The sequence below is a fragment of the Urtica dioica genome, chromosome 8 (genome assembly GCF_054948205.1).
Source record: "Urtica dioica subsp. dioica isolate 48M chromosome 8, U.dioica_male_clone48M_v1_H2, whole genome shotgun sequence".
NCBI lineage: Eukaryota > Viridiplantae > Streptophyta > Magnoliopsida > Rosales > Urticaceae > Urtica > Urtica dioica.
In genome coordinates this window covers 2,553,507-2,574,907 of record NC_142763.1, presented here as the reverse complement: position 1 = coordinate 2,574,907, position 21,401 = coordinate 2,553,507, and the positions used below count along the sequence as shown (strand labels likewise).

At 35.2% G+C, this 21,401-nt stretch overlaps 2 protein-coding genes across 2 annotated transcripts; both read right to left on the bottom strand.

The window, feature by feature from the left end:
* Positions 1-1,248: 1,248 nt before the first annotated feature.
* LOC149387216 (putative sphingolipid transporter spinster homolog 2) lies at positions 1,249-5,561 on the bottom strand. Its single transcript, XM_089623787.1, has 17 exons — positions 5,403-5,561; positions 5,140-5,273; positions 4,712-4,843; positions 4,468-4,569; positions 4,250-4,354; positions 4,077-4,152; positions 3,900-3,974; positions 3,695-3,797; positions 3,532-3,606; positions 3,212-3,284; positions 2,901-2,998; positions 2,699-2,775; positions 2,496-2,609; positions 2,286-2,405; positions 2,077-2,205; positions 1,651-1,729; positions 1,249-1,548 (listed from the first exon to the last, which is right to left on the bottom strand). The coding sequence occupies exons 2-17, from the start codon at positions 5,253-5,255 to the stop codon at positions 1,412-1,414; spliced, it is 1,611 nt and encodes a 536-aa protein (XP_089479913.1). The 5' UTR covers positions 5,256-5,273; positions 5,403-5,561; the 3' UTR covers positions 1,249-1,411.
* Positions 5,562-14,951: 9,390 nt separating this feature from the next.
* KEA3 (K+ efflux antiporter 3) lies at positions 14,952-20,873 on the bottom strand. The gene is made up of 19 exons (XM_089622822.1): positions 20,572-20,873; positions 20,025-20,378; positions 19,835-19,936; positions 19,555-19,635; positions 19,232-19,333; positions 19,036-19,113; positions 18,730-18,798; positions 18,532-18,582; positions 18,157-18,270; positions 17,922-18,023; positions 17,690-17,824; positions 17,427-17,608; positions 17,210-17,342; positions 16,964-17,035; positions 16,773-16,877; positions 16,263-16,424; positions 16,086-16,175; positions 15,593-15,754; positions 14,952-15,494 (listed from the first exon to the last, which is right to left on the bottom strand). Exons 1-19 carry the CDS (start codon positions 20,647-20,649, stop codon positions 15,264-15,266), a joined length of 2,403 nt encoding a protein of 800 aa, XP_089478948.1. The 5' UTR covers positions 20,650-20,873; the 3' UTR covers positions 14,952-15,263.
* Between the last annotated feature and the right edge of the window lie 528 nt (positions 20,874-21,401).

Genomic DNA, 21,401 nt, shown 5'->3' with positions numbered 1-21,401 from the left:
AAGCACTGCTAGCTATAGGAAATGTGTTTTATTTATTTACTTTTAATTTTTTTTGTATGGCTGTTAAAAAAGGGCTATCAGCTATGCTTGTTAAAGTTGTTTTTATTTATTTTGTTTCATTTATTGACCATCGTTATATGCCAATGCTCCAGTATTAGACTTTCTTGGACTATACATTCAAGATCTGGACTGTATGATAACCGATCTGCATGTACTTGAACATCAAATAAAAATATCTGCTAAACAAAACCAAATTTATTGATATCCACAAGAAACCCAACTGAAACGACTCTGTACAATAAAATAAAATAAATTTAAACAAGCTTTTCAAAGTGCATGAACACGAACCACACAAACTATGTAGTTCAGGAGCAACAGAGTTCAAGTGGTTCTCTGAGCGTCCTTTCCAGAGCTGAAACTAAATCCATGAACCTCCTTTGCACAAGTTTCTGTTTTGAGATCGTCGTCACTGATCTTCATGGGATTATGCTTTGAAACCCATTTCATGATTGACGCTTTGCCCACAGAAGAAGAAGAGGTCGAAGCAGAAATACTAGTCTTACTCTTGCTGTTGCGGCACAGAATCAGCATCGCAGCCGTTGGAGCCATCTAGTCTCGATGATGATGATGATGATGATACACCAACGCAATAAAACTTGTGTGTATGTATATAATATACGAAGACAGTGGTCTTTATTTTATGATCGATTTTATTCTGCCAACCCAAAAGAACCACAGGGGAAGCGATGTATACAAGTACAGTCTGTGGGCGACTTGTTTTTTTTAATTTCTTTTATATTAATCATGTACACTCTAGTCTACGTGAGCTTAAAAATCTATTGGCTTTGCTTCGATGGGTTTGGACTTACGAAGGAATCGCAAAATGACACGTGTTACGGATTTTTACATTCTGGAAACTGGATGAGCAATACCGTGGGTGGAAGTGGGACTTGGTCACTTTTTATGTTCCAAGAAATTACACACCATACCACACTTTTGAAACTTGCTTATTTCACAAAATTTAATATAAAAAAAAAGTTTTTTAATCTTGTAAATACCGGCGTAAACTTCTATTTTTCTAATATTTACAGTTTTTCTTTATCTAGTTAAAGTTTCAATTTAAAACATCGGTATCTATGAAAGTCTACCTTTTAAATGAGCTTTAAGAAATTAGTATTTGTAGAATTTCCCATTTATGCTTTCGATGTCCATTAAAATTTAAAAGCAAGTAAAAGAAATACCAAAATCTTGTAAACTATTTTTTTTTCTTCTTCTTCTACTTCTTCGTATAAAAGAGATATCCAAAGAACATTAACAAATTTAGTACAGTAAAACAAAGCAATTAGAGGAACCTATCTACAATAAGAAGATCATCTACACACTAAGGACTTCAAAGAAAGAAAGAAAAAAACTACGTCTGAGGACGAATTGTCTGAGCCGCGGATTCATCAGCAAGCAAGGGTGTCGTGTTATTTGATCGTTCGGAGGGCGTAACTTGAGCCTCCTCAGCCTCTTCGTTGAATCTATCTACACTCTTGAAAAATATTCCTGTCCCACAATTCAACATTCATTTCAATACCAACCGTACAAAAAAAAAAAATGGCCCAGATTTAATAATACAATAACTGATCAAGCTAAAAAAGGAGTTACCGATGAACCATATTCCGGCGGCCGGGAAGAGAATCGATGTCAGTATAAGAGCCGTCGTTCTCCAGTTGTTTATTCTATCCTGCTCCAAAGTAGAACCCATTTAAACATAAATCCATCGAAAACGTAAACAGACCTTATGTTTACTTTCTAGCACAAACAGTCCCTGAACTATTGCGTTAGTGGCAATTTGGTCCCTACACTAATCTCCCAAGCAAAATAGTCCTAAAACCATTGAATATGGATTTTGAGTTGTTTAGATGTTGGATTCAGTGTATAAGAAGAGAAAATAAAAAGGGTACTAAATTGCTACAAAATCAGTAGTTTTGAGAACGATGTATTTTCACAAAATTAGTTTAGGAACTAAAATGCCCTTTCCTATTTTCGGGATATATGTAAATATACAAGAGAGAAAAAAGTGCAACGAACCTGGAGAACACCGACAAGAGGCGAGGATGGGACATCGCCGAAGATGTGAATAGCGACAGTGGACATAGCCATCGAAAGAGGCCTCATGCTCGGTGATACACAATGAAGGCACACAAAGTTCACCGGCCCCTGAAAATATGTCATCCAGTTTATGTATAAACATATATATATAGATGGGCATGCATATATTTATATGTGCAGATCTTTACCTGAGTTGCAAAGACAAGTAGTTCACCGATAGCAAACAAAGCTAGAAAAGCGTACATGTTCTTGAAACAAAAGGCACTGAAACAAAACGCCGCCCCGATAAGCGTTGTTGCTGAGAGAAGCTGTAAAAATACATCGCCGAAGATAAGGCAAAGATGCATATAACAAAAATAAAAGTTGTAAAATATTTAGCAGTGTAAGGTAACACCAACCTTAAAGGCATTCGAAATTGAGTTAGACATGTAATCCAAAACAAAGCCCCCCGCTAGAGTGCCTAATATTCCGCTCACAATTGTAATGCCTCCGAATAACATATCCGCATCGTTCTGCCCAAAAATTTTTTTTGGCATTAATTAATTAAATTTGGAAAAAGTTTATAAAAGAACAAAACAAAACAAAGGCGAACATAACTTACCATTTTATAGATGTTATAGCCAGCCTTGGGGCCCCAATATGAGTAAGCACCAATGACAAAGTTGTAGACAATGTAACCTAAAACAAAATATTTCATTCATTAGTATAAAAACTCATGAAGAAAAAAGAGCAAAAAAAGCTAATTGGAAACAGAATTATTGTATATTAGGTGGTTAAATTAAAACATGTGAAAAGAGATTTACCTAGGACGTTAACGACGTAAACCTTGTCACCCAAAAGAACCTTCATATCCTTGGCAAATTGTAAGATCTGAACCCGCACTTTTCTCGTGAATGTTAACCTGCCAAATCAAATGCATACTCGCACTTAGAGACCATTTTATATGACTAAGTGCTAAAAAATTTCAAGTTTGACTCATCAACAAGTAGATAAATATAGTTCAAGGTTTGTGAAATTTAATTTGAACATCACATGAACTTGGGTGAAACATAATGAGACGTGTCTGAACAATATACAAAATATATACAACAAGCTCAATGGCAAGTGACCTCACTCTAAAGTGTCGTGTGAGTTTTTATGTCTCGATTCATCCTCAATCGACGATACATCTAGTTTTCCATCAGAATCTGTGAAACAAGTTCCGAAATCAAATCATGGAAACAAATATTACTAAAGTGAAAAAAGAAGAAAAAAATCCCTTTTCTTGGACAATGTAAGTTAATACAACTTATAGGTCATGTTAGATTGGTAGCTTGTCTCTAGTTCAGTGCAGATATGGGCAAGAAAATATCTCTGTAGTTTGATATTCTTAACGTAAAATGTTAAACGATTTGTGGCCAGTTTGGAACAAAAAGAATATAAATGTTAAAGCACCTTGGACCCTTGAAATAGTGATCTCTGGACTCTCCACCGCTGTGAGCGCCTTTTTCGAGTCCGCAGGAGCGAAGCCTGACAGAAATAAAACATAACCCCTAATTTCGAATTAGATTGCAAGTCCTTGAAGAACCAAAAAAAAAAAATGTAACAAAAAATTCACCTTTCATTTGAAGAGGCTTCATAACAAAACCTAGAATGGCAAACGGAAGCATCAAAACGGCCTCCCCAAAGAATGCCACACGCCAACTGGTATGATCTCCAACCTATATTTACAGAGGCGTCGATATTATTAATATACATATATTTTTTGGAAAAGAGAAATTATCGGATTCGGAAGCAGTTTGAGTACATATAGAGAGACTTACCAATCCACCGTAAACATAGCCAAGTGCATAGCCTGTCGGAATACACATGTAGAAAATCGAAAGCCACGCTGTTTTCTGGAGAAAATTATATGAATAATTAAAACTAATGATGTGCAAAGCGTAAAATAAATCAAGACAAGAAAAAGTAACAAAACAATAATAAATATAAATAAAAACCTGTGAAGTTGGGGCATTATCATCGATGAACGGAGCCGCTAGACTTATGAACGAAGCCTCTCCAACTCCAACCAGCCTATACAGAAGATACGATACCCGGTCGAATTTAAATTTAGTGAAAAGAATAATCGAAGGAAGGGAAAAAATTCCAAATAATGAGGCAAATTCCTTACATGCGACAAATCACGATGGACCAGAAATTAAACGAGGCACCGCAACCAATCACAGCGAGAGTCCAAACCGATAGTCCAACTCCGATAAGCCTAAAAGGATTTAGACTGCCAAAAAAAAAAAAAAAAAAAAAAATTGAAATGAACCATATTCTTGAAAGGGTTTTCCCTATAGTTTATCGGCCCAACTTATAATAAATGGCGACCAAGAAATACATTACCTTTTTGCTAGTCCGGCGAATATCGGAGAAGCGATGAGAAGTCCGACCATAAAAGCAGACGAAAGAATTCCATCTTCGAAATTGTTTAGGTTAAACTCTCCCCTAAAACCACAAAACAAACATTATTACAAAATTTCTAACAAAAAGGATATCTTCCATCGCCATTCTTGGAAAATCGAGACAGTCTCAATGGATTATAAATGCTAACAAAGACAGAGAATCGGGAAAAGGAATTAATTCTTACTGAATTCCGGTACCGGAAGAGCAAGTGCCGTTTGATGAGCAAGTTCCGAGGCTGCCATTCACACCGTTGCTTGCGATCGTGCCTCGATCCACGTAATTCAACATGTTTATCACACAAAATATAACAAGAAGCCTGAAAAAAAAAAAAAAAAAATCGCCACAAAAATAATTCGCATAATGCATTTCCATTGTGTGATCACATTTTTTAGCCAAGAAAAAAAATATATTAATCATAAGCACACACAAAACACATGGAAAATTCGGTACCCAAAAGATTCTCAATTTCACACATTTTCTCAGCAACCAAACATCAATTGCAATAAAACGGGAAAAATATAAATCACCGAAAAAGAATCTTAAGAATGAAAATCTCATTTCTCTTCTCTAATCACACATTGAATTCGATAAATTAAATTGACTGAGCGGAACCTTTTGGGGGTGAACCAGGAAGGTCCAGACGGAGAAGGAGCTGAGATCGCCATTGCCGTGTCCGTGGAAGGTTTGGGAGCCTGAGATGGCTTTTCTGGCTCTTCCTCTCCCACCATGGTCGCACGATGATATGCCTTTATATTATATTATTAAATGAATTACAATTAATTCAGATAATAATTAAAAAAAGCAGAGAAGAATGAGAGATGGAATCTTTATAGTCAATTGTGCGTTTGTTGTGGAATGGTCGTTGTAGAACGAACAGAGGTTTTCTTCTTCTTCTTCTACTTCTTCGTCTTCTCAGACTCTTCTTTGACTTCTTTTTCTTTTTTATTGTTCGTTTGTTTTGCGGAGCTCGAAATTTTGGGACTTGAGATTTTCTTTCTGTCAGCTCTTTGATTCAGTTTTTCATATAATATTTTTTTTAAAGGCTTTTCTAAATAAAAATTAAAAGAAAACGAAAAAAAAGTTCAAGAGTTGGCTGTCAAATCCCATCATCACATGATGTCATTAACTAAGAAATCCTTATTTACTTCCTCATAAATAAATAATTATTTTGTTTCTTTAAATTTTTAGTATTAAATTATGGTTAATGCCTCCGCGAAAAAAAAAAAAAAAAAAAAAATTCAATCCCATTAGTAAAATAAATAGATTGAATCCCAGGATCATTTTCGTTACACACAATAGATTATTTTCCTCGAATGAAAGGCTCACTCTTAATATACACATATATAAAAGGAATAGTTTTCCACCTAAGTAGTTTGGTTTGTTTGCCATCTTGGTTTGGACTTTGGCCGAGTATACTGAAAAAAAAATAACACAAGAGATTTATCATTTTAAAAATGGGATCTGATGTTTGGGAATTGGGATAGAATAAAAAGCCACAAATTTATAAATATAATGATTGAACTGGTACTAAAATAATAATTAAATTTTAGGATTTTTAGTACACTTGATGGCTAATTGTTGACTATTTCCCCTTCTATTTCGTTGGAATGAATGGTTGGTGCCAACAAATAATCAGATGTTTGGGATTTCAAGGAATAACCGAATTCAAAATCAATCTGATATCCACCTAATATTATTATTGCAAAATAAATGTCACCATTTTCCACGAGTTCGTGTGTTCGAAATGTAATATATATATATATATATATATATATATATATATATATATATATATATATTTGCTAATCAATGAATAAAAGACATATTATTAAAGAAAACGGATATAGAAAATTACACAAGCGCTTGATTTTTTTTTTAAGCCGGAAAGTTGATCTTTATTCTTAATTAAATTACTACACGTTAAAGTGTAAAAACACATGTAAACAATTGTGAGCCAGCGAGAGTGTGTTCCTAGGCCCGCTAGATGTCTACAAAAATGGGCCCGGGCCGAGAAAGACCCAAAAAAGCCTCTAAGGTCACCATCTGTCAGGTCCCGCCGGGAGAGACCTCAGGTCCCGTCGGGAGCGACATCTGGTACCGCCGGGAGCGACATCTGGTACTGCCGAGAGCGACCTTTGATCCCGTCGAGAGCGAACTCATGTCGCGTTGAGAGTAACCAGATCGCATCGGGAGAGAACAAGTCGCGTCTGGAGAGACTAACTCCGTCGGGGAGAGATCAGGTCGTGTCGGAATAGACCAGGCCGCATCTGGATCACCTAGGAGGAAAATTTCAACCATTTCTCCGAAAGAAGGGTTTTGAAACCCCAAAATCACTTCAACACGAGTCTATAAATACCTGGCTCAATACATAAATCAAGATAACATATATTTGAGTACTTAAACACTACCTAAAGGTCTACTAAAGCTCATTTCACTCTAAATTCACCTTAAAACTTCATAATTAATCTTGTCTCGTTTTGAGCGTCAGAGAGGTAATCAGAGACACTGTCTTTGAATCCTTTGAGTTCATCTATGTTTCTTCTTATTTCAAATCATCGACGAACGTAAAATCTGACCAGAGGAACCTGAACCTTTGGGTTTAAGACACCTTTGGCTCGATCGTGTTGGTCCGGCACTGGATCGAACCTCTCGCACCACTAAATCGTTTTCCAAAAAACGAGCGACAACATCCATCAATTGAGCCATGGCCGTCCTTAAACGAGTCATCAATTTTCAATTTAAGGCTGTTTCTTAGACAGCCAACAGTGCCATTTTCCAAGCTGTCTGTGTCCGTTGTTTTAGTTAAGGTGATATTCAAGCTAAGGAAAGAAATGGCCTCAGAAATTTTGGGTCTGTTTGACATACTATCTGAACTGGTCATCTCATCCGAACTGTTCCATTATAAACTAGACATTCAAACTGGCTATTTGAATTGTCCATTTAAAATTTCGTTCGAAATGTTACGTAAAAAAGCAATTCAAACGAAAAACTGATAAATTAGCGTTCGGTCACCATATAAACAATATATGATGTAAAAATTAAAACTCATCCTATTGAGAAAAATTACTCGTAATAAGCCGCTTAAGACCTACAAATTACAAAATACCCAAATTTTCTTAATTGTTTTTATTTTCCCCAAATTTATACACATCATAATCAATTATTCATTCTGATTTTGTCATCCATACACGTTTTAAGTGAAAATTAAAAGTAATAAACAAAACTAGACAAGGTTGTATAGATGAACTTAAATAAATTAGGTTCAATGTCAAATAAAAACACAAAATTTGTACTAATGACGTTTATTATAATTTATTTTGTATTTTCTCTATTTACATAAGACAACCCGTGAAATGGTATATTCTTAAATTTTATGTAGTTAATTTTGGTTAATGGCTATTTTACAAACTCTTTCAAAAAAGTGGAGTACGAAGTATTTTGGTTATTTAGCTACACTACCATGTTATTAATTTAAATAAGTTAAAAGTTATTATAATTAAAAATTTACAAAAATGTTTAATGGATATATCTTATTTTATTATTTACTAAAAAAATCACTAAATATATTTTAATAATATTATTTAAATTGTGAAAGTATCTTCAAACCTTGGCTAATGTAAAATCTAGTAATTTAATTTAAACTATTATGTTTGATTTATAGATAAACATTTACAATGTTCTATTCATATGTTTTAGCATACTCTTGTCATCGGTTTTTTCAGGTTTCCACATAATAAGCAAACATGATAGTTTTTATTTTTAACCACACCATTTATTAACATGGATATTCGCCTAAAACTCGTTTATTTGTTTCTTACAAATTAGCCTCTATTTTTTAAACAGCCTCTAAACTTTGATGCTTAAACTTATATCCAAGTGAATAACTCGTGTGCCCATATTTTTTTTTTTGGGTAAAATAAATATATTTACATGGTTTTATATTAAAATTTAATATTTTTTTCCGAGTTCTATCGAGAACAAAAAATGAGATAGGAAGAGAGAAATACACAATTTTCTTCAATTTATAACAAGAGCTATACGAAATAATTATTCTTAAAAAAAAACGATACAAAATAAATAAAGTTTGATTTATTTCCCTCGCGAAAAATCTCCTTCAATCTCAAGCTCGGACCTCTCCGATTCGTCTTCTCCAGATTCAATGAAAGTACTTGCAGCGACTATGGCGAGACTGTGTAGAAGGTCTTCGTCTTCATAGGCGAAGATTCTCCGCTGAGTATTGATCATGATCAGATCACCTTCATCGAAGTCCTCTCGAGCTCTGGCTTGAACTCTCCGAAGCAACTCTCGGAGTTCGTCGCTGAGATCGAGAGCCTCGCCGATCTTCTTTGCAATCGGAGATGACAAACTGTCGATGATTGCTTGAAATACTGAAGATTCAATTGAGTTGCCCATTCAGAGAGAGAGAGAGAGAGATTAACGGCATGACATTACAAATTGCAAGTCAAATCCATTATACAAGACATTTGTTTTTGGTTTATGAATTGTGATTGACTTCAGGTCAAAGAATTTAAAATACTCTGTTTTTTTTTGTTTTTTTTTTTTTATAAGTATTACAAAGGATGCTCTTTTTTTCTTAGTAGCCTTTTGTTATAAGAAAATGAAAATATGTGCTTTTTTTTTTCTTTTTTTTTTTTAATACTTCAAGCTGTGTATGTGTTGATGACGCCATTTGCGTGAGGTCAATTAAGTTTTTTGTTTTTGGGACAAGCCAAAGGTCAATGAATTTATATACAGAAATCATAATTTCTAAATTAAAATGTTTATGCCCCGTTTGGTTAAGTTTTCCATTCTTGTTTTCTGTTTTCTGATTCTAAATTCTAGAAAACAGTTTTAGAAAAACTGTTTGGTTATAAATTCAGAAAACAGATTTAGAATCATGTTTCTATTTTCTTTGAAATTTGTTTAGAAAACAGAAAACAATGAAAAATTGTTTTCTATTTTATCTCTATACAATTGAATGGAAAACATAACCAAACAACATTTAAAATATTCCGAAACGTAATTCTAAATCTGTTTTTTAAATTTAAAAATTAGAATCAGAAAACAGAATTTAAAAACAGAAAACGAGTTTATAAAACTAAACCAAACGGCCCCAGAAAACTAAATTTAGTTGATATGATTGATTAGTTTTGTAAGTCCTATCCATACATTGTGTATTCTACTAAAATAAACTAAAATTCGGATCAATGATTAGAGATCAAGTCAAGTTGACTTAGTAAGCTTAGTACACGCTGCAAAATCTACCAGCTATGTACCTAACGTATTCTTCATTTTTTTACGAACTATAATTATGAACTTGGTCAAGTAACCACAAGACACGTTAACGCGTGAGTATTCAATATGAATGTATACAATTTAAGGGGAAAAAAACCCATACAATTTTCTATTTTATTGGTAAATCTTTGTGTTGATTTTAGCTTGTTAATCTCAAAAAATTTACAAGACATTTCCAATCCAACGACGCATATCCTTCTCTCTCTACTTATTTCTCTTCTCTCTCCAGACAAATAAACCTATCATGCACAAAATTGTTCCATCCATAGCCTTTCAAAATAATTTAATTCGTGCAATTAAACTCTTGAATATTAAATAGAAGCTTTAAGGCTAGTTCATTTTGTTTTCCACGTAAATTGATTGAGACATTTCATTAGTGTAACGGTTCACGGTTGCAAGTAATTCCTTGTCAGTTTACAAGAAGAACTCTTAGTATTAATTAATTTCTTAGTCATATCGGAAATTTGGTTGCATTTCTTTGAAAGTACTAACTGCCATATGTGATGTACTTTCTCGATAATTACCTTAATTTTGGCTTTGAGACATATTCTAAATTGTCGGCTCATATTTTTATTCAAATCAAGAAGACGTTTTTCCTTTTATCTTTTTTTTTTTTTTTTTTTGCATGAAGGCATTTTGTTTCAAATCCTCAAACCGGGTTATTATTCTTTTGTTGAGTTGAGAGCTTTCTATTTTATTTTAATTTTACTATATTAAGTGGATTTTTTTAAGAAACTTCCGGATTGTATTATAATTGCATTTTCCTGTTGACTTCACTGGGTATGTGACTTTATTCAGTTTTACATTACACTCTACAGAATTCGTTTACGCTAATAAAAATTCTGAAGTGTGACGAAAACTAATATATATATATGTATGTATATATATATATATATATATATATGAAGCTTCTTTAGTTTTACCTCTGAATTTCCTTGTGCTATAGCATTGACTATAAATTTCAAGGGAAAAAATGCTTATATAAATAGTAAGCACATACCCTTGTACATGTCTCATCACAATCAAACATCATAAAAAATACCAAATTCTTCTTCTCTGCCAAAAATGTCTAATGGGGTTGAATCGTCTGTCGTCCAACCCGTTTTCGACCGATTTAACAACTCTTCGATGATTCAAAAAATCGAAGAAACTTATGGTGTAAGAGACGAGTTGCGAGAGATACAGAAAGATTTCACGGAAAACGTTCAAGCCGTTGGTGACAACAATGGTGGTGTTGCAGAGAGAAGGGACTTGAGAATCCGATCTTATGAATTGGAAGACATGTTTGAAACTATCGAAACTAGTCGTTCGACTCGTTAATTTGAAAAAGAAAATAGTAATAATAATATGAATGTTCGTATGACTTTCTTTATTAATCTTACGTATGGTTTACCATATATGTTTAAATATCTTCTTCTTCTTATTCTTTTTTTCTTTTCTTTTTTTGGTAGTGTGATTTCTTTCTTTTTATTCCATAAATTGAAACTCGGTGTGTTTTCATGTGAGATGTAAGGGATCAACATTCCATTCACTTTCCAAATATTGTTATTTTTCTATTGTCATAAACAAATTTTTTTCTTTTTAATATATCTTCTCTTGTTGAATGAAGTGGGAGAGGTAGAAATTAACAATTAGATAGATGTAATTAATTTTATAATTTTTTATTTATTTCTGAATTGTATGATATTTATGAAACGACTCAAGGGATTACATCCCTACACAAATTACGTGCTTTAAAAAAATAAAATGTTGTTGCGGTACAAGACATGGTGTATGAGGTGGTCAACGACTAGGTCAACCTCACCTCGTACTACCAATAGCTGCGCATGTTGTTTATGTAACTATAAAGTGTATAGCAATATACAATTATGAAAATCGACCGATCAACTGACTCATAGACTTTGATGCAAATAAAATAAAATAATACATCGACTTCAAATTTATGTATCATACGCACCTAATTCATTATTGACTTTGTGTATTATATCCCCATTGCTTTCTCCGGCTTGGTGTATATTTGAAATTTTAGGAACAAAAGAACTTTTATAATTCGGGTATCATATTATCTCGATGAATTTGTAGTTAGGTTTAACTTTGTTGAAGGGTTATCCGTAGTTTGACAACACTATATAACTTTAGCCACGCAATGATATGGTCGCGACTATATAGTATATGTGTTTTAAAAAAGAAGCATTTGATACCACTTAAATATATGTTTCAAAATAATTTAGCCCCGTGTGAACTTAGTCGCGGTTAAATTTTAAGAGCACTTCTAATCTAAAACTCTATAAATGTTATTTTTTGCACTTTAAAATACAATTTATATCTCTTCAAACAGTATTTTATCTCCAACTCAACACTCAAATTTTAACGTTAAAAATTCATATTCTATGTATTACATTATAATCTATATATATATTTAACTTGTATCTTTTTTAGTCAACCATGCTATATAATTGTATGCATATAATATATATTTAAAATAATTATGTGACCATTTAATAAATACAAAATAATATATATTTTTTTTATAAAATAAACACACATTACATATAACATTTAAATATTTGGCAACCAATCATAAAATAAAATGCATCATGCTAAACCACTAACTGAAAGAGCTATATAGAAGAATAAAACAAACTGAAATATTATTAGAAAGTACCGAACAACGTCGTATACAACGGTAACAAGAGACTTTTTCTACACCAAATCCATTTAGCAATATTTTCAATTATATTGATGAACCCTACATTCCTAAACAAACTCATAAAAAAGACTAAGATGTGTTCTATGAGACTCTAGGTCGTTTGCATAGGTTCTTCATTATTTTCGGAGTGATGATATGGATCATTAAAACTAATCCGACGGCTCGATACGATTTAAAAATCATTGATTTCCAATCTTGATCGTCGAAGAACGCGGGCCACGTAGCATGCAAGACTTGGCGCACGGTGGCAGACTCGAGCGTTACGCGTAACGCGCAAAGTCTTCTTGAGTTGAACGCATACTCCGCGCGGAGGTGTTGATATGTGTTACATAAGAAAATTGATAGCTCAATATTATTGTGGTTGTTGCATTATTGTTTATTATATATATTGCTTATTATCTCCTTAATTATTTCTTAAAAACAAAAATGAAGAAAATGTCAAATAAGTTCCTTAACATTGTTACACCCCGCGCGCCATATATATATTATATATATATATATATATAAGAGAGAGTTAAAATTTACTATTCACTTAGAAATAATTATCTATTCATTTTATAGTGTAATGACGAAGATATTCTTTGCAATTTTTTAATGGGTAATTAAGCTAAGTAGCCTCCTGAAAATAGCCAATTTATTTTTAGCCAACGTTCTGTAAATAAGTGGTAAATAGCCCGGATGATTTATTAACAACCAAAGTTTGACTAGACTACCCTTTTCTTTTTCCCGCCCAGTTTCGTTATTAATCAGCTCAAATATTTTGTTATTAATGCTCGCAAAAATCTAGGAAGTAATTAAAACCGTGTAGATGCGTTCACACACAACCGCCCACATTAATTTCCATAAAAAAAAAAAAGAAGAAGAACCCCAAACGATAATATCCTCTCACGAATCTGTTGGAGCGATTTCTGCAGACCTCGAAGACGAGTCCATCGCAGATGGAGGCTGGTGCTCGAGCCGCGCCTGAGATGGATCCTCGACCGGGTCAAGCTGGAGTGGCTGGCGACGCACGCGAGGGAAGCCGCGACCGATCGACGATGGCGGAGATCGAGTCGCGTCGGACCGTCGGAGAGCGCGCGCGAAGGATATCGCGACCGGCGATGGCTGGGAAGCGCAGATCCGAGCGTCCACGAGCGTTGTTGAGCGACCACGAGCCGATCCAAGATCCAAGCCGCGAGCGAGCGAGGATGAGGCGCGCGACAACCTAGGGCGTGACCTAGGTTCTAGGTCGGGATTTCGCGGCGACCTAGGGCACGGCGGCGGAGGAGCGTGGCGACTTGGAGGCCCGCCGGCCGGAGGGGATCCAAGGCGTGGAGTCTTGAAGAAGTCTCCAGCCCGAGTCCATCGACTATCCGATCTTTGCCGCGATCTCGTTGAGGCCGTGCGTTCTAAGCAGTGACGATCTTCTTCTCTGGCGCCGAAAGGATAATCGACAATTGGAGGACGGTCATGTTTGAGCATCAAGCCGATTTTGGAGATTCACGCCGCCATTTTGATGGCGGTCAAGTCACCATCGCTGCCGGTGACCTCCGAGGTCCGCGTAGGAAGAGACAGACATATGATTAAATAAGAAGAACAGTTTTTTTTTTTTTTGTTGCTGTTCATAGAAAACATATTTACAGGTATATTCGTGTAAATAAGAAGCATATTTACAGTATATTCATTGTAAATACAAAGCATATTTACAGTATATTCATTGTAAATAAGAAGCTTATTTACAATATATTTGAACTGAAAAAAAAATTCTGGAAATATTTTGAGCACGAAAATTCTGGAAATTATGAATATATGGAAGACAAAATAATATCAATAAATGAAGAATATATTTACAGAGTTTAACCACGAAAATAGATACTAATTACCTAAAGTCAACGCTAGAAACTTCCAAAAACATAACAATAAATGGGCTATTAATTTTCAAAATCTGCATGAAATTTCAAATTTCAAATTTGAAAACTTCCCTATTCGGTTTCTACGAGTTAAATAAGGGCAAAAGTGTAAACCTAATTAAATTAATAAGCTGTCACGTAAGCAATATGGCTATTTACAGCATATTAACGAAAGGTTGGCCAATTTTAAATTGTTACACATTCCGTGGCTTAAGCAGCCAATTTTTTGTGTTTTAATTTACATTTATATCATTTTTTATTGTCCATACAAAATTAGCTCATAAAATATTATAAATTACATAAAATACTAATGATATTCAGACAATTCAGATTGCTTATAAAATCTGTATAAAAAATTATTATTATTATATATATAAAGTAAAGTACATAATCAATATTTATTTTACAGTATAATGATGAAAATATCATTTATAACTTTTAAATTTACTGTCATTTGTTATTGTCCGTACAAAATTATCTTATAAATGATTATAAAAATACATCAATTAAGCCGTAGCAACTCGCAAGTATTTTGCTTGTAATAAAATATAGAAAAGCTTGCCCTCTTAATTATTGCACTGTATACATCCAATCAGATACAGCCACATCAGGATGGCTTAAAAAATGTGGACATAAAAAAATGGAGGCTATATGACGACGGTGAAGGAACAACATGACGTGTTTTTAAATTGACCCAGGAAATGTTCGGTTAATTTTAAATAAACCGAACTGAACCAAACTAACCTGAGATTTTTCGTTTCCCTCTACTTTCTCAATAATGGCTTTGTACACAATTCATATGCCCATTATACATTAATAAAACTCCGCAAAAAAATACTTTTTCATTGTTCATCGGCGTTCTTTATGCTCACGACCGATGGCTCTTCTGTCGCAGTTTTCTCATCGGACGCGATTTGGAGACCGTTTGTCTTGTCGAGAGCACAATATAAAACGCCGTCGTCCTCTGAGCTCAGCGACGATGACTGTCTAAGCTCCGCTTTCCCGTCGAGACCCGAATTGTCCTCCGACGAAGTGGAAACTCGAGGAGCACCGTTGAAATCGGAAACTCTCACCTTTTTTTGTCGTACAAATATAATATTCTTTATGAGGACCGAAAAGAAAAGAAAAGTGAAGAAGAGAAATTGAGCTGAATTGAAAGTAGTAGTGATACCTGTAATGGCTTCATGATCTCGGCTTCTTTGTTGTCGCTTCGGTCGAGTGTGTCCTGAGCCTGAAGCTCCATGGAGTCACGGACGAGCTGGCTGAGGAAGCTCACATCGTCAGACATCACGCCGAGGCCTTTCAGAAGCTTAGAACCCAACTGCAAACTTGTCTGCGAAACAAAAACCATGACCATCGTAAACATTAGGGACTTTTTTCTGTCTATAGGCTTTTCAGTGCAAATAGTCCATGACCTATTATGCGAATGATGTTTTGTCCGTAGACAAAAATTTTCAAGCAAAATAGTGATTCCGTAGCGTTTTAGTCACTTTCTAAGGTTTTTTTAATATGAAATTCAATGCCTTTAATAAGTATTTTCAAACAGAAGTACTTTGTTAATTATATACAAATAAATAAAAACTAGTTAATTTATATTTGGACCCTATGAACTAATAGTTTGTAAAAAAATATATTTTAGCCTTTCGAAGCATCTTATCAAGTACCTCGGCGTTTTCAAGAATGGCATCCGTGGCTCCGGCTTTCTTCAGATCCAAAAGGTGCCTGAGGTCCTGCGCTCTTGCATATATCGGAATCTACAAAACGTCGAAATTTTTCACTGTCAGACTCCAATATTACCATTCAAGAAAGAAAAGTCTCTATGAGAGAGAGAGAGAGAGTACGGCGGGAAAAGCGACACGGAGCCTTTGAACAGCTTCGAGCGCCCTGCTTTTGCCGCTGTACATAACCATCACGGCTTTCGGGCAAGAGATTCCGGCGGATTGCAACACCGTTGGACGTGATCCGTCCCCGTAAAGAATCGGAAAACCAAGTTTACTAGATGCCTGTAGAGCTCAACGTCACTACTATGTACGATAGAATGAACAATAAGAAACAGACGTTTTTACACAGGTTACGTTTTTTTTAGTATGATTACTTTCCAAAAACTTGTACAAAGTAGTCATTTGAAAATTGAAACTAAATTGATTAGCTAGAAAACCTGGTATTTTTCTACTAAAAAGGAAAATATAGCCGCATTATACAAACGTTTTAGCAAAAGAGCCGAGGAGGTTTCGCATTTTATAGTAAATTTGGCTGGTTCTCCAACAAACGAAACTCTAGTCATAATTTGAGCGTTGTTGTCAAAAAGCTATTTTCGAGACTAGAAGAAAGTTGATAATTGTTTTTCTGACCTTCACAACAGAAGGATCGAGATCAAAAGCTACGTACGGAGATCCCTCTGCTGAGTTACTGTCCATTCCCGCGACCAATGGAGTGGATAAGAAATTCGCTAAGACCTGCCAATATGAGCTATTTGTTATTATTCTTTTTAAATTCTAAGTCTTGGCTGGGAAAAACAAATTGATAACACAAGTGTACCTACCTGACCCATTTGCCCGAATCCGAGGATAACTATAGGTTCCGTAGCGTCGAAGTTTGCGGTTTCAGGAATGTCCTGCAATGGATTTTCGGAAATATCATAATCTACAGATTTCTTGATAAAAGCTACACATGAATTTGTTTTTACTTGTATAAGTGTTTAAAAGGGCACTGTAGCTAAAAAAAATCCGTAAATAAAAAATTCGAAAATCCGATAAAAATACTAGAAATAAAAAATTCGGAAACATACATCGTCTGAGAAGTTCTTATCAACAATTTCAGCAGCCTTTCTTCCAGCTTCATTGAGAGCGGGCGTTAATGCCATTGACAACACGACGACGATGATTAACAGCTTGTTGAGCTCAAGTGGAAGTACACCAAGCCTAATTCGGACAAAAAATAAATATATTACTTCGGTTCAGAAGGAATAATTATGCAGTGTAGTTTTTTAATTTTTCACCACCCACCTGTTGGCGAGTGAAAAAACTACGAATCCGAATTCACCTCCTTGAGATAGAAGCAACCCAATTCTTACACTCTCTTGTAGAGATAGACCGACCCGCGGACCGATCGCGGTTATGATCAGAGTCTTGATCACGATCAAGCCTGCCAGGAGGGAAAGCACGTTAGGCCACTCTCGAAAAAGAACCTGCAAAAGAAAAAGAAAAAAAAAAAGAATAATTAATAAAAACATATCAATAAATAGATATATTGGTTCTGCTTTTATTACCTGCATGTCGATGGAAGTTCCGGTGGTTACGAAGAATAGTCCGAGGAGCAAGCCTCTGAACGGTCTTATGTCGGCTTCGATCTGAGTTCGAAAATTTGTTTCGGCCAATATTGCTCCGGCTAAAAACGCACCAAGCTGTATAAGAAATTTGAATGAAGAAAAAAAAAACCACTCATAAAAGAAGGATAATTTGAATTAACTCGTTTTCTATGGATGACATGAGATTTCTAACCGTGTCACTGAACCCCAACTTCTGCGTCAGAAGTGACGTCCCGGCAACAGTTAATAAGCAAAGAGCAACAAAAGCCTCGGAGCTTCTTGCTTCTGCGACAACCTGAAACAAAAAAACAAAAACAAGAAGAAAAAAAAATTAAGCGTTTCATTTCGTCTTTTTTTTTTTTTTTTTTTGCAGCGAGAGGAAAAATGAAATGCAGGGAAATTTTTCGATTTTTTATTAACTGGCACACCTCAAAAACTCGCCTAAGAAGGAGCTTTCCGCCGAGAGAAAGCAGACCCAATCCACCCAAAGCCACTAAACTCTGTTGAGCAAGCATTGGCCACACACTTTCCAATCCCAGATTCTGCACAGGAAGAAAAAAAAAAAAAAAAAAAAAAAAAAAGAAGGTACACAAAAAATGTGTTTAAACAATATTTAAAAATAAATTTACAAAAAATGACTCATGTAAATAAAATGGTAATGAAACAGGTTCAAAATACGAACGGATTAAAAGGAGGGCTACAGATACCAAATCTCAAAAGTGTGGGAGATGAAGGGCAAAAAAATTGCTTAGGGGCCAAAGTGAAACTACTGAAAAGTTCAAGGGTCACCAGCGCAAACGTACCTGACTCTCGAGCACCGGAAGAATCACCAACAGAGGGACAACTGCTATGTCCTGAAAATACCCAAAATGTTAATGACAACGTATTACTTATATTTTATGCAATTGTGTAAAGCATAGAAAAATACATTATTAATTGAAAAAAAAAAATTCCCGCCCCTGAAATGAAGAAACCGAGAAAGTAGAGTCTGAAGCAGAAACCTGAAAGAGAAGTATTCCCAGAGTTGCCGAGCCGAATCTTGTTGCAAGCTCGCCTTTCTCTGCAAGTAACTATAGACACTGCTATATAAGTTCAATGAAGATTACTTAAGACACACTCAACTCTATCAACTGATGCATAAAAAATAATAAAATTGATAAATAAATAAATAAAAAAAGATAAAAACAAAGATAAACGAGAAACTGTAAAATACAACTAATTAAAAAAAGGAAACACTTCATATGGCTTTAAAGGCGAAAAATTGATCAATCCTTATCTTCTTCTTTCTATATAGAAGTCAAGAGTACCTGTAGAACAAAAGCTGAAGATGACAAGGACAGAGCGGCGCCGATAACGACAGCCTCGTCGATGCTTCTTATGTTGACCTGCCACGAGAAAAATATAATAAATTTCCATATGATAGAATATCGATTGGATTTCATACCCCGGGAAAAAAAATAAAAATAAAATTCAAAGCAGCGGCGGAGAGCTAATAGGTCTTACTAAATCTGGCCTGGAATGAAAAAGAAACTCGAGAATCTTTGTTCCAATAGCTCCATTCGGAGGAAGTTCAAACGCCGTGAAAGCAAGTGTAGACAATACGACCTTCAAGCAAAGAAAAAGAAAACAATAAGTGTCTAAATACTCGATGCACTCCTAGATTTAAGCTAGAGAAAGGGAAAAAAATGACAAAAATCAGAGAAACTTGTAAGGAACTCTCGAGACTTTACTCTTAGAAAACCATATTTTATAGAACCGTCGAAGATAATACGATTTAGTCACAAGCAAGTCGGTCCTTTTTTCTTGATTTATTTTCAGCACCATACCTGAGTCAACCCCAAGCCAAAGGCGAATTTCGCAAGAGCTTTTAGACGTGCGAATGAAAGCTCCAAACCCATCTCGAATAGCTGAAAAAAACACAAAGATAAATAAGAGTCTGAATTGCCTTAAAAAGAAGAACGCACACGATCTATTCCCATTGAAATATCACAGATTGAATAGTTCCAGTAACATTACTCATATATAGTTATTGTTCTATAATTCATCATGACTCTCATTTGCAACTATGAGCTAGAACTTTATAACACCATAAATAGAATCACTTACCAAGAATAGTATCCCCCACTCAGATAGAATTTTAACATCGGTCAGGTTTCTGATCAGCCCAAATTGATTAAGTACAACCCCAGCGAAGAAGAAACCAAGTATCTGCAAAAAGAAAAAAGAAAAAAAAAATAGTACCCTAAGAAACACAACTAAAAAAAGAGTGATGAGAAAGCTAAATCTGAATTCTCACAGGACTAGCTCTGATGAACTTGAAAGCGGGGACGACGATGACGGTGACAGCTAGGAGAGTGAGCGTGTCCAATCCAAGATCGTTGATCACATCGACGCCGGTTCCCACGTCGATTGCCGCGTTGACCATAAATCTTCTTTTTCCCCGAAGACCGGGCAAGGAGACCAACGGGCTCGGTAAAGGATTACGGTCGGAGAACCATTTCGAGACGCGGGCTCTCCCGAAACAACCGATGGGTTGCGATAAAAGACGGGTTCTCTGGCTAGAAGAATATCCGAGGGACCGTGATGGTATGTTATCATTATCACGAGGGTTTGCGAAAAAACGGCTGTATTGCTTCGTCACTCGACAACCCTGCAAAAAGAAGTAGACTTGGAATCCTTACTAAAAAAAACGGAATCTTTGAGGGGCCTAATAAAAGATAATATCCACTGAAAAAGTTGAATTGCAAGCTTCGGGGTGAAGAAAATACTAAATGGCAACGACAGTTTAAAAAAAGAGCGAGCGTGGAGAATTAGTAGAAGTGTGGGCTTTTTCCTTTTTTTACCTGAAAGGAGCTGTGGAAATGCGTTGTAGTGGAGTCGAACATAATGCTAAAGCGAGTCAAGGAACAAGAACACTCCATCTGAATATCATTCTCTTTTTGCTCTTCGTTATCCAAACATATGTATTTTGCTTTCGCTTCTTCGAGGACTGGAATTGTACACGTTTAAGCCCTGCAAGTTCGCAACTTTAGAGAGAGAGAGAGAGAGAGAGAGAGCGTTGTGGTTTTCGTGCAGAGACGTTTGGCTTGTGCCAATGAAAATGGTTCGTTTTTTTCTTGTTTCGAAAACACGACTGGATTTGATTTTTTTTTTTTTTCCCCTTCTGTCAAACGAATTAGAGACTCACGTTTTGCTTACGTGGCAATCCCTTTTCTTTTTGTGGCTGTCTTAAAGTCGTATCATATATTATCTAATGAATTTGAAAAATACGTATCATTATTATCACGTCAATTAAAATTGAGATTATTTGTGTTGAGCAGTCAACTTGGAGGAATATTCTAAACAAGCCAATCCGGATTTATCTTCAAGGATAACAAACATGTTCATTTCTTTCCAAGATTTTCTTAATTTCTGTCGTCATTTAGAATAAAAACTAGCATTCTTCTTTCTCTTGTTCTTGGTTGGGTAGGGAAAACTTGTACTATTTTGGTACTGCATTTACCAATAAGAAGAGTACAATTGTACTAACATGTAAATGGGCGGGCAGCGAGGAGTTCAAGGGCAAAGCTGGAAGATTCCGTGCCCTAAAACCGTAGTTGTTTCGAGAAATGGTAGTACGGTTGGCTTCATTTAAGCCGGGACATTTGGAACGGAACAAATTCATTCGTCCATT